Source organism: Falco punctatus (genome assembly GCF_963210335.1).
Source record: "Falco punctatus genome assembly, chromosome: 4".
Classification (NCBI taxonomy): Eukaryota; Metazoa; Chordata; class Aves; order Falconiformes; family Falconidae; genus Falco; species Falco punctatus.
The window spans coordinates 102386256-102399967 of record NC_137583.1 but is presented as its reverse complement, the minus strand read 5'-3'; the positions used below and the strand labels follow the sequence as shown (position 1 = coordinate 102399967).

General features: G+C 40.0%; 1 protein-coding gene across 6 annotated transcripts in view; it reads left to right on the top strand.

The window, feature by feature from the left end:
• Nucleotides 1-13712, top strand: part of RBMS3 (RNA binding motif single stranded interacting protein 3) — a gene marked incomplete at its 3' end in the record, with an annotated part of 449340 nt that overhangs the window by 358280 nt on the left and 77348 nt on the right. For all 6 annotated transcript variants that reach the window (XM_080385818.1, XM_080385817.1, XM_080385821.1 and 3 more), the window contains 2 exons: nucleotides 1383-1489; nucleotides 12850-12896. In XM_080385818.1, coding sequence (XP_080241944.1) covers nucleotides 1383-1489; nucleotides 12850-12896 — 154 coding nt within the window. The remainder of the gene's footprint in view (nucleotides 1-1382; nucleotides 1490-12849; nucleotides 12897-13712) is intronic.

Genomic DNA, 13712 nt, shown 5'->3' with positions numbered 1-13712 from the left:
TGATGCTGTCCCAATGAGAAATTGTGGTTTTGATGTGAGATCCTCTATGTGCATTGCTCCTTGGTTGCAGTTTTCAAGTGATCGCAGTTCTCACTTTCTGACGCTTTTTGAGCTGGTTGTAACTAAGAGTTTGGGGGAGGTGAGCTTGTTTTAATATTATGTGAATTTATCTCAGCCTTTAACCAAATCGTAATTTTTATTACAAATATGAAAGTCAGCAAATTGACTAACCTTCTTACTGCAACATTTCCTTCATGTCCCTGCACTTCTGTTCTTTTGACATTTCAAGCCTCCCAGAAACAGGAAATGAGGAGGAAAAAACAGATTTCTTGCTTTTTTCCATGGAAACCCCTGGTTCATTAATTCTAGCCTCTAGTTGTCATGCCTGGGAACCCAAAAATTCCTGAAAAGATTCAGATGTGACATATCATTTTTAGATTTCTTTCAGCCAAGCCAGTATTAGTTTACTTCTCTGTTATTGTAGACAATAGACAATCCTACCATACGCCTAATGAAGTGGGTAGAGTTTGGCCCCTCTCTTAAGAAGGAGGCAGCAAAAGCAAGCTCCCACCAGCAAGCTAATTACAGTTCTAAAATATTTTTTAGGAAGCTGTTAAAAGCCGAATAGATGGGAAAAGATCCCAAGACACAAAGTTCTCTTCCTGTTGTACCCGTTTGATGTGTGGTGATTGCTTCACTGGGGGTCCCTATTGTGAGCTGCCTTTTGGGGTGTGCAACTCTGGAAATACCCTTTCTTCCCCGAGCTCTGCACACCCCCCCCCCCCCCCCGACTATTGTATTCACATACACGAGATCCAGTTGGAGAGGAAAGGGGGTTCCTCAGCTGCCAGCTTGCTTAAAAGAGGAGTTAAGAGGAAAAGAAAGCTAATTGGACTGTGCTTGGCAAAACTGTCTGTTTCATTCTGTTTATTGTAAAGGAGTGGGTGCTGAGAAACACAGAAATAGTGAGAAAACTTACTCCTTAAACAGATTCTTGCAAAGTTTTTACAATAAAAACAGAAAGCTGCTTTAGTAAAGCAGTGTTTATCCTTGCACTAATGCTCGTCATGAATACGTGTCTAACTTAGCTGGAACTAATGCCTGACTCTACTATTCCACTACAGCAACTTAACGTTCTGCGTAGGCTGATTATTTTTTCAACAATATTTGCTAAATTCTTTTAAGGGCTGCCAGTATATATTTTTTGAAGCTTAGTTAATAAGAACAGCTGCCAGTGGAGTCAAGGCTAAAAGAGGCAAAAAATATCTGCAGAAGGCAAGATTTTACTTCAAAAGATCAGTATTACAAAGCACTACTGTTGCTGGTATAATCACTTTCATTGGGGAGGATGCTAATATAGACTGGGTTTCTTGTCTTCACAGCCCCCACTGAGCCTTTGCTGTGCAAATTTGCTGATGGAGGACAAAAAAAGCGCCAGAATCAAAGCAAATACACACAGAATGGAAGGCCGTGGCCCAGAGAAGGAGAGGTAAGTGCCACACGGCAATTATTTTCCTGGGGTTTGGCAGAAGTCAACTGCAGACCTGGAGGTCTACCTTTCAGGCCTACGAAGAAATCAGATTGCACACAAAATACAATAGTTTCACACAGAAAAAGGTATGTAAGCAGGGGGGGAGAGGGAGGCTTAAAATAACATGTGGGGCGTACAGTTACAGGAAAAGAGAATTTCAGAGCTTGGTGTGGAGCTGTGGAACTGTGCGCAGGCTTGCACCACCACAAACACTCTGCAGCCGGACCTGAGCCCAGTATTCTCTTACTGGTGTGCCATCAGCACCGTGGTATACCTTTTATATACCCCAAGCGATTTACACTTAAGCAACTCAACAGTGTTACTTCCTCCATATAGTTCCCGTTGATAAAACATCATCAGGGATTAGGTGGGTTTTTACAAAAGGGAGAGATGCTCTTGCACATCCAAATGTATGGCCTTGTAAAAGTTTTCCAAAAGGTTAGCTGAGCTGGGCTCTTCAGTCTGTCCAAGACAAAACAGTTTATAGTAGCCTCAGCTCCATCATGTGTACAAAGTTTAAAAAAAGAAGTATCGAATGGTTGCTTTCTGCTTTGCTACAAATAGCCTGTTACTGGAGTTTCCTTTCTGTGTACATGTACATGAAGTGATTCCAAACGTGGGTGAAATAAGGAAGGAATTTATTTGACTCTTCAGGAGCTTGTTTACTCTTCTTGACTGTTATTATAGGATAAAGACACTTGAATGATTAAGGTAGATCTGGTCATAGTACATTCTTATGCGTGATTATAGCTACGAAGGCTGAAGGACTTACAAGTATTTCTATCCTAAACACCTAGTCTTTGTGTTTGTGATTCAGACTTCAAGGGGAAAAAAAAGTATGTTGCTCAATTGTGACCCACTAGAATACAAGTTTGTTGGGATTTTTTCTTTTTTGTTGTTGTTTTTGTTTGGATTTTTTGTTTGTTGGGTTTTCCTGTATTTACTTCAATTTTACAAAGCAAATAGACAAGAAAACAATTTGTATTTCTAAGTTATATGTTTCTAGAGGGTTTCTGCTTTTTTGTAACTACTTGATTTTGCTAGCTGATACTTTTTGGACCATTAGCTTATGACATATACACTCTAGCACAATCGGTGAGCTCCTAAAACAACCAGAAAGGCCTCTTGAAATGATAGAAAATTTTCCCTCCAGCAAGGTGGTTGTTGTACACTGTTCCAACAGTAATGCTCCAGAATATTTTTTAGCTTTGTGGGCTGAAAGTGGGCAGTGTGACAACCACATTTGCTACAAGAGATTGCAGAAGTGTCCAAAGGTTCATTGGAGTCTCTTGTGTTGTATGTCTCAAAAAATGGAGACATCTTCTTAGGAGCTATTATGGTTTCTCATGTTAAGGATGTACTGAGGAACAAGTGCACAAGTGCTTCAGGAGTAGACTCAGGTCATTGTATACAGAGGTTGAAACAAAGGTCTATATATAGGAGACAATAATGAAACCTCAGGAAGTCAACAGTCCATATTTTAAAGACCTCTAAATCCCCATTTAAATAGTAAATAGCATCACAGCTATTATCTCCACTGTTCTATACTTCCTTCAGTTCAAATCAATAAACAAGAGAATATAAAGTTAAAGCCAGCAAGGCACCGTTATGCCTATGGCCTCAGGGCATCAGCTTATTACATTGTACGTAGTCCATTTGCTGCTAGTGGAGTGGCTCATATTAAGCACGGTGATATCCCTGTGGCCTAGAGGCAGGGTGTGGTTGCTGTGTTCATAGTTAACAACATTTAAAAACTAGTTTTCAGGGCTGGAAGCCATCATTCCTTATTGTTCACAAAGAACTACAGAGCTGTTGTCATGGTATAATCTACAAATGTGGAAAGATTTTAAAGATCCAAACTCAGAAATATTTCAGACTAGGAATGTGTTCTGTTTTCTTAGATTTTGTTAGATTTTCTCTGTTTACTAACATCTGGTTGATACCTTTTGCATCAAAGACAGGAATTCATGTTCTCTTTTAGGGTCATTCATTCATTGCATTTCTTCCCCACTGTTGCAGTTTTCTTATTTCCAATGTAAAATCCTTCTGTGTAATTACTCTTATACTCTATATGCAGTAGGGTTTTTCTAACTCTTTGCCCTTTAGTGATCTTACTCTAAGCATGATACACCGTTCAGTTGCTTTCTGTGTAGCTGTGCTTGGGTAACCTTCCTCCAATTACTCCTGTCAACTTTAATTTCTTTAAAAAAGAACAGGCAGTGAGTAGTGAGGAATAATTGATATATGACAAGTGTCATAGTTCTGATGACAAGTGGGATCTGGGCATATTCCCCGTGCCTCTGCTTTTTCTTTGTTTTTTCCCCAAAGGAAAGCATTGAAACAGTGTCCAGGAGATTACTCCCTCAGTATTTCCACCCTGGCCATATCCTGTGGCATCTAGACCAAGATATATTTTGGCTATTGTTCAGATAAGCCTTTGCATTCTTCAATACTTACGTGAAGGGCATTTCTAAAACTTCTGAGGTTTAACCAGCGTTAACACTGAGCGTGCGTGAGGATTATTGCTCGGAAAGGCTGATCCCAGGGAAGTGCCACTAACGGTTCTGTCGCTGGCCTCAGATCTGAGCATGCAAAGTAGGGAACAGGCAGCTGTGCCCGGGACTCCGCCACGGGGGGGAACAGCAGGAGATCTAGCGCGGAGGGGCAAGTTTGCCGCAGCGCTGCCTCTCCGGCCATGCTGTTCTTAGAGGTTTCACGCTCTTTTATGGAGAGCTTCTGGGGATTTTTATAGGAGAAGATTACTTCTTTTGGGTGAAGTTCTCAGGCCATACTGCAGAATGTAATAGAAAATCTTATTCCTATCATACATTGTTGTAGATTGCGTCACAACCATATAGAACTGTTTTAGTTAGCTCTTAAATTGGCTTACCTTTTGAAGTCAGGTCTTTAGCAATACACTGAATTTCTCTAGGGCTTTTCAGGTCTTTTTTCGGTATTTGGTCACTTGGCCAGTTGTAACCAGGGCAGAATTCCTGACCTCGAGTAGCACTTTCTGTCCTTACTCTTCCACTCTTGTTTGAAGCCTCAGGAAATACTCAGCAGATTTACTGAGGCATTTAACTGAGGATTTGTGATGGCTGACCAGTTCTGGACTAAGGAGCCAAGAGCTTAGATTACTGATGGCTTTATAAAAGGCTGTCAAATTAGGTATCTAACATACAGGTGCAATAAATGTACAGTGAAACTTGCAAATGCTGGAAATATTTGCAGTGAAATTCTGACCTAATAACTGACACGATTGCTGCACAAAGTCCAATTACTTTTTTTGAGGCTAGTTTTTCCTGAGTCACACTGGTTTCATTCAGCACTCTGTTTTGAACCTCCCTGACAAGACCATTTTGAGATGGTGGTCGAGGTTAATCAGATTCAAATTCTGACTGTAAAATATTTATTTTGATTTACTTCTGAATTTCAGTTAACAAGTCCAGAGGTGAGTGACATATCTCAAAAAAAATTACCATTAGCTGAAAATATATCTGGGGAATCAACAGTAGTTACAAATTGAGATCGGACTGGACTGGTTTTAAAACTGCAACTTAAATTTTACAACATAATCTTTTATTTCAGGTTTACTGAAACTTCATTTTGGTTATTCAGAAATAAATATTTTGATATGTGTATTCAAGAGAGTGGTTATTTGCAATTTATCTGGTAGAAAGAGAGAAATCTCACAAAGTGAAAACAAATGAAATCGCTGTGCATCAGCCCAAAGCTTATTATTGTTTACAGTTCTAGAAATGGTGGCCTTTCTGGTTATGGTCAGCCCAAACTGATTAAGTTGGGGATTTTTACAATCACAGTATTTTGAAAATTTTGATAACTTCATTTGCAAGTTTCTGTGAAACTTGGACCATTTAAATATTTGCATAATCTTTTTGCAAGACACTATCACCTTTACCGTATTGCTGTATATATCACAACAGCAACATGCACCACTGAATGCAACCCCCTTGTCATTGAATTTGGTCTGATGTCTAAAATGACATTTAATAATTGCCACCAATAATTCTATTGGTTGCTTTCTTGCTTCTGTAATCTTGGTTACATTTTTTGTTTCTAAATAGCCAAGAGATTAACCTCTGTTTCTTTCCCTTCCCTCTCTTCCTCCTTTCCTCCTTTCTCCTTTGTTTTCTTTGAAGATCAGTTGCTGAAATGTCTGAAGAATTAAACATGGTTTTAATTCTTTCTTAAAAAAATAAGATGACCTAGTAGTTTGGGAATGTTGCTTTTGTTAACAGTTTCTCTTTATCTGCTACTCATTACAGCTGTCTCTAATGCAAACAGTGATTTAGAGAGAAAAACATACAATAGGTAATTTGAGAGACTTCCCAATTTTTTGTAAAGACAGTACCAGTGAAGGGCTGAAGCAGTTGATGCTGGTGCTGGTCATCCTTTCTGTACCAACAGCAGGCATTTAGAAATGATTATCTGTGCCAGGCCCATTTATAACTCAGACATAGATGTATTTTTATGCTTCCAAGGAGATAGTTACTACTTAGTTGTGTTTCATAATCCACAGTGTCCAGGGCTGATGCATTTTATACCTAGACAAACAATGTTTTCTTCTCTGTGGGAGACAGTTTCCAAGCCTGTCCAGATATGCAGTAGTACCCTCATATGCAAACCATGCACAAAGACATTTACTGTGTATTTAGCATGTGTGTGAGTTAGACATTGGTCAGTATTTTGCATGCTTATTTTCAGCAAAACCTTAGTTTAGCAAAGAGAGGAATTGAACCTGAAGGTTCAACACAGAAGGAGAAAGCAGAAGAGAAAAAGGTAACTGGCAATAAGTTAAAAGATACAGAGCAACAAATTAAAACTTCCTTATGACACAAGATGCTGTCATTGTGAGCAACGTTTTGGAAAGATGCCTAAGTGGCACAAATACCAGAGACCAGTTTAAATGGTTGGATTTTGAGCTTATAAAACAGAGAAGTATTTTAAAATAATGACCTATATGCAATCACTGTACCTGAAACCAGGATTTTAAAAGGGACCATTTTTACTCATAAACAGGGCCATGGTTTGGTTAAATAGAATCAGGAATGTACCTTGTCTCTGAGATTAGTTTTCTTATTTTTCATTTTGTTTTTGGATTGCCTTCTACAGTGAAAAATGCCATGCCATTTGCCCCAGAGATTTTCTTGCAGTTGGGTTTTCCTCCAAACTGCTGCTACGACAGTGTTTTCTTTTGCACAATGAACAGATGTTGGAGACAGGGGAAAAGGACATATCTTTTTCTACACTCTGCTGTATCTCCAAGAGATATTTGGTGGGCTGTCATTTTCAGTAGCACTGCAAGCCGTCCCTGGAAGTCTTCCCAGCTCACTGTAACACACATATTTAGCGTGCAGATGTGACTGTAATCCACAGCTGCTTTAACACTGGATCAGACTGATGGCAGAACGGGTGTGCCAGATCCCCAAAAGCAGATGGTTCATGGACCTGAAGATGGCAAGGTTAAATTTATGAGCTGGCTGTGAACACAGAATGATTCTGGTTTATTATGTATGTCCCTGTAAGGAGGGTATTATCCTCTTCTTTTTCCTTTTAACTTTTGTAAACTCCAGCACTTATCTTTAAATTCATCAGATAAATTGAAGTGGGAACAAAGTGACTCGACCCCAAGAACAGAAGCTGTGTGGATCAGACTTCCAGTCCCATTCTGTAGGACAAAAAGGGCTTCTTGTCATTCATTTGGGTATCTGAACTTGTCATTGTGTTTATCAGCTCAACCTCTGACCTTCTGAGGTTCATGAATCACTTCCCAAGTTTGACCTCAATATTACATACTTTCCCTCTACAACCACTTTTTTCTTAGAACTTCCTTAAGGAGCACACATCACTGGGAAATGCTCCATTTCTTTCATATGCATCTATATATTTAAGAGGTGTCACATTAACATTCTAGATTTCTCCTCTAAAAAGGAAAGGTGGTTTTTATTCAGAAATAAATTCAGAATTTTTTCTAACAATGTGGAACATTTCTGACAGAACTGTGTGAATAATCAAAGGAAGGAAATCTGCCAAGTTAACTTTACTGGTGACTGAGCTTATTTTATTAAATCAGTATTTTAAATTAATCTAATTTGGGTTGTTGGCTTCTTCCCCTCCTCTCACTTCCTCCTGAAACAAGGTGTTTCAGTCAGACTATCTGCTGTCAGGGCCCAAGAGATCCTGTGCTGTGATGCCTGGCAGATATTAGTGGTGGTAACAAAACAACTCTAGGAATTTCAGTGTTGAGATTTCAATTGATTCCACCGTAGTAGCCAAGAGCACACCCTTTCCCCTGGGACGGCAGTCCCCCAGTGTGAAGGGACGGGGGGATGAGTCAGAGGCGATGAGGAAGAGAGACTTATCTTCTGGTTTAACTCCCACATCGGTTCACCATAGAAATCCCTTGAGTCCTAGGATGCAACCTTGGTTTTCCAAATCTCACCTTAAGGAGGAGAAACCTCGGGAGCCTTACGCATGGAAAACCTACCGTATCAGTGGATTTCACCACTTTGTAATTTGTAGGTCTCCCCAGTTTTTTCCGATGGGGCTGTGGCCTCCTGCACAGTAAGAAATCCTGCAGTGACAGCAGCCTGGCTTTGCGCAGGTGCTCCAGCACTAGGCGTAGGCTGGCCAGAGCAGGTTCGAGGGGATGGTGTGGAAGATTCCCCTCTGAGGAACAGGCATAGGACATCTGTGTAGTAGGTCAATATTCTGGTGAATTTTTGCACACAGTGAGGGAAAAACTTGTTTGCTGCAAGTAGGTGGTGATATATTTATGAAGTTGTTCATGAAAGCTGCTTCCCATCAGCACAGAAGGTATCAGGCAACCTAAAATTTGGTCATTTATAGGTATTTGTGATTGCTGGAAGACAGATGCTGGACTGATAAAGGTTCTTGTGAGACTTCACAGAGATTCAGAAGAGAAATAAACCCTCCTTATTTCACCTGATATTGAAGATGTGATAATTTATTTTTTTATAATCACTCCGCAACTTAATCATTTCTTTGTGAGATTTGCAAATCCAATTTACATAAGCTATGCAAATGTGATGGTCTAAGAGTCTTTTTAATGAAGCAAATGTGCTCATTTGTGTTCAAATCATAACAAAGAGGGGGAGGGGACAGAAACAGAACACCTTGTCTTTGCCCATGGAAAATTTTGCACGTTAAAGTGTTGAACAAAGGCCTTCAAACTTACTGGGGGAATCCTAGCCTTCCAGAGGCTTTCTGATATTCCCTGCACTTTATTGAAGACCTGAAATTTAAAGAAAGGTGTGGATAGGGTCTCTTGTTACTAGAATCTCTTTCTTCACCAATGTCAATAATTAGAAAACTGCAGGAACAAAATAACAAAAATCTTCATTCCTTTGTCTTAAGTTCAGACACTTCAGTAAAAATAAACAGTAAGTAGACACATATGGTTTAAATAGTCTTTTTAAAAAAATCTGTATTTCAAACGAGATGGTGTTATTTCTCTGTCACATGACATTCTGAACAGACCAGTTGAGTAATCATTGAGAATGGTCTTTATTTATTATTATGTGTGGGGCTGATAGCAGCTATCCTTTTTTATTAGTATTAGTATTAGTATTACTTTAAGGGATTGTGTGTTGAAGAAGTGCAAGATTTTCATTCAGTAGCTGAGTGTATGTCCATTATCTGGCTGAGCGGCATAAAAATTCTGCGGTTCAGTTGTTCCATCGTAGGAGAATTATCTGACAAATATTTTCCTAAAGCGGCATTCATCAGTGCTACTTTCTCAGGTGCATTTCATCAGAAGTGTCACTATCGGAAGGAGGAATAAGGTCTTGTCCTTCCACTGAAACATCAGCAAAACAATAGATGAAAAGACCTGGGAGAAAATGCTCTTCAGCACAACAGAGGACTGCTGCAGAGGCATCAGCCAGTGCCTTGGTATAGTTAATACTGTATTAAGCACAGAGTTAGCTATATTTAGTTCTGGTTTTGACAAAGCTGGACCTCTGTCACATGGAAGTCTGAGGCCAGCCCTAATATTCTGTATTTGGTATTTTTGGAATTCCTGTTTGTGTGCTATGGAAGAAAGTGCAGACAATTTTCCAGTAAGTCATTACTGCTCATCAGTTTTTATTCCTAATGAATGAGGATGCTTCAGACCATAAATCTTTCACTGGTCCAGGCTAACTGTTGCCTCTCCTGGGCTTCCAGCCAGCATAATTTTGTAGGGAGGAATTACACAACTTGATGAGAAAGAGGTAAATAGTCCTCTGTTAGCAGCTATTTGAAATAGCAGCTGTTTAATACTATTCAGCAATGGGGGATATTAGCAATATTACTGGGCAAGCTGTAGGTGGTATACCATATGTACATATTGCCACATGCTGTGTGGTATTTGTCTGATGTGAAACTTTTCATCTACTGGCAAGTGTGATAGTGATATTTATAGTGGTCACTGCTGAAGTTCTTGAACAGATTCTGGTAATCTGTCACCGTGCAGCATGGATATGGAGCACAGATAAGGAGATGAGTGTCAAGCCTTGCGTATTTTGTGCTTGGCAGGCCCACCACAGTGTCACTTATTCCTAGTACCAACGATCAGGAATGGACGTGATGCTAATATGTAGAGAATGGAGCATGTGCGGTTTGTCTGCATGTGCCCACACACAGGTCAGAGGCGCGGTGGGGCTGGAGGGTGGGCTGAGGACCTGTGCAGAACCATGTGCTCAAATATCCATAATCCAGGTAACCGAAGGCAGCGTAAACATGTGTTTGCACGTCTTGTGGACATTGAGCGTTGTTAGGGCTTCAGTGAAAAAGCTGCTGCAAGTCATCCTTTCTGCACCCTCATTCTTATTTATGTCAAAGAAACTAAAATAAGAGCAACTGTTCGTTTTCCTCTTTCCTCCCAGCCCTCCTTCCCTTGTTGCCACTTTGTCTCCAGGTCACATTAATGCAAGCTGTGGGATATAGCGAGCTCTGATCCAGGCAGCTATAACCTAGGAACTCCCTTATTTAGAAAGCTTGGATCTCTCCTTTCCCAAGGAATTACAAGGGTATTTTTTCTTAGTATTGAGTAGACATGTGATGAGATGTTAAAGTGTCAACACCTTGATTTATAGAGAATATTGTAAGTTATTTTTTAAAATTGTTAGAACTAATTTTTCTGTCCCTCTAGGGCTTGTACATACTATTTGAGTTTTCTTTACCAGCACAGGAATATAAAAAGAAAGCAATAACAAATTTTACAAGTGTTAAAAAGAGAAAGGAAAATAAGAGAGGATTTTTTTCTCTAAAATCTATTCCAGACAAAAAATGTTTATGACATTAAGGTTTTATTGGCTCTCTTTTGGGATGAACTGTATACATTTCCATTAGTAATTGATGCAACCTTACCAAACAATATGATATGCTGAGAATGTGTAAGATGTAAGAATACAAAAACAAGTAGATCATCCCTCATGATTTTCTAGGCTAATTAATATTTACATCAAAATTAGCATTGGTTGGGGTCATCTTATAGTTGATTCTTTGACATTTTAAACTTGCAGAATTAGCCATTTTTTATTTTTCTTTGTATGAAATGAATGCATTTTAAAAAAGTAGCCATGTGTTCTTGGCCTTAGTCTCCTGAATTATCCTTTGCTTGGGAGATAGTACATATTTTATTTAAAACAATGGCATTTTCAATAAGCAAAACATTTACCCTAGTGTCTGCTTATAATAAGAATAATATAAAAATTTAATATTGACATGAACTTTTTTTTTTTGCTACATAAGGTAGTGTGAAGCCTGCCCTTTCAGATCAGAAATTATTTTTGGCCTCTGGGAACTTGGACCATCTCCTCTTAGACCAGCATGCAGCTGCCGGGCTAACCTGGCTCTTCCAGTAGTGCTGCCTGCTCGTCACCAGAGCATTTACCCTGGCTGCTCACCTGCCTGCATGGGAGCTGGCCAAGCCCAAATGCTTTCCTGACCTGTCTGAGCAGCCATCTGGAAGGGGACAGATGCCATTATTCAGAAGTACTTCGGTAGATGGGTCCAGGGGCATTAAAAGCTCCCACCAGGAGCACAGACCCTGCTGCATGCTTGGTAGAGCACCTGTCCTTGAAGCAAATGCTGCTGTCTCATATCTCAGGCAACAAGCGTATGGTCTGTATGACAAACAGAGAGAAATACAGCGCCTTGGGGTGGGATGGTGCCATGGCCATTTTTCAGCAGCTCCCAAAGAGGTGGCAGCACCTTGGCTAACGGGGTCCTCTCCTCTCTGCTTCTAACCCCACACAAAGGGAGATGTCTTCCATCTCCTGGTAGTGTCTTACATTGGCAAGATTTTCACAAAGCAGGGGTGGGAGGGTGGAGGAAGGAAGACTAAAAGTCAAAGCAAATGCAGTATGTAGGAGGAGAGATTGTCAGCTCCACATATTCAAGTAAACGCTGGGGAAAAAGCTGGTCCTTCCCGCACAGCCCCAGCTGCTGTCCTGAAGCTTAAGGTGGAGCAGGGAATTCAGTCTCCAGCCCTGCCCTCTCCCTGCTTTTCCTGCAGTAGCTGTGGGTATGTCTGGAATGGTGGCGGCGGTGATGGTTGTTAACTGGATGCTGTTTTGACACTGCCAAGTCCTTTCACACAGGTCACCATCTGCTTGGTGGTGAACGGCAGTTGAAAGGCTCTGCGTAGCCCATTAACAAATTCTTTTGCTGTCCAGACCTCTGAAGTATTTTAGAAGCCTTGTTCAAAAGCTCAAGCACTTTTTTTTTTTTTTGTCTTTTCTGCTTCACAGCCCTTCTACTTTTGTTTCGTGTCTCATGGTAATGAATTAACTGTAAGTAAGGGTGACAGCCCAAGAAAATGGTAGACTGGGGTCCTGCAGGGTGTAGCCTTTGTAGGAAAGATGAGGCTCCTTCCCGAGAAGCTCTCGTGAAGTTGGCTGTAGAATATTTATGAACTACCTGTCTTACAAGCAACGGCAGGATTTGGCCCTCTGTTGTTACAGTGAGCAATCGGAGGTAAATGCATTGATCCCAGTGGAGTTATTAATTGACACTGGTGCAACAAAACCACCATTTGCCATAAAAGTTATGGAGAGATGACAACCAACGTACTGGACAGATCTTTTTCTCAGGAAGCTCTCTGGCAGGGAAGGTAGCCAATCTGTCCATGCTGCTTTGGGTCATCTGAGCTTCCCTGGAGAATTTAGATTTCCATCTAAGTTGCATTCAGTTTTTATTCATATTGGCTTAGAATATGTTTAATGTCTTTTTTTTTTTTTTTCCCCTGCAGTAATAGTAAAAATCTGTTTTTCTTCCCTAACTATGTGCAGGCTGGCATGGCTTTGACTTACGATCCAACAGCTGCTATACAGAATGGGTAAGGAATGCATGTTTTCTTATGCCTTTCTAAAAATTATTTTGAATGCCATCTTCTGTTTTCTCTTTCTGTGGTGAAACTTATTCAGAAGCAAATTCACTCAGTCATATTTTGTCTGAAGTATGTAATGTCATATTGTCAATTTTTTCTTTTAGTTTCCCTTTTGGTTTTATGCCCTCTTGTTTGTAATACCCATTTGAATGGGAAGTTGTTTTTCCTAATAGTTTCCACCTCTATTTGGCAAATGCTAGTGGATTTATTTTTTTTAATCTCTCTGTCATGAAGTGGAAACCAATGAAGTTTCCCTTTACTGACTTTGCTTTTGTTAAAATAATCATTGAAGATTCCAGTGTATTTTGGATAATAGAGCTGTTACTTCATCTGGGGCTCTCTCTACAGGCTGGCTGGCTTCCATGGCATTGTCTGAATAGAAATGCCAAATCAGAAGAAAGCCTTAAATTAGTGTGCAAGCAGATGGGATTTACGGGTAAAACTCTGAGCAACACTCTTCATTTCTCAACTACCATTTGAAGACACAAGGGATTGTAAAATTTTTCAAATTTAGCAAAGAAATTACATCATTTTATTATTTACCTGCCTGATTACATTTCCAATTATTTCATGAGCTGGAAAAACAGAGCCTTGAAATCTAGCTATCCTTTCAGATAGGCGAACAACAATTTGAAGAGAAGCAGGAGGTTCAGCCGTGAACTCTTTGACAGTCACTCTTTGATCAGAGAGATGTTTGATATGATTATCAAACTCCATGCATACTTCTGTCTGTGTTCTCCAGCTGAAGGGGAGAATGTATTGATA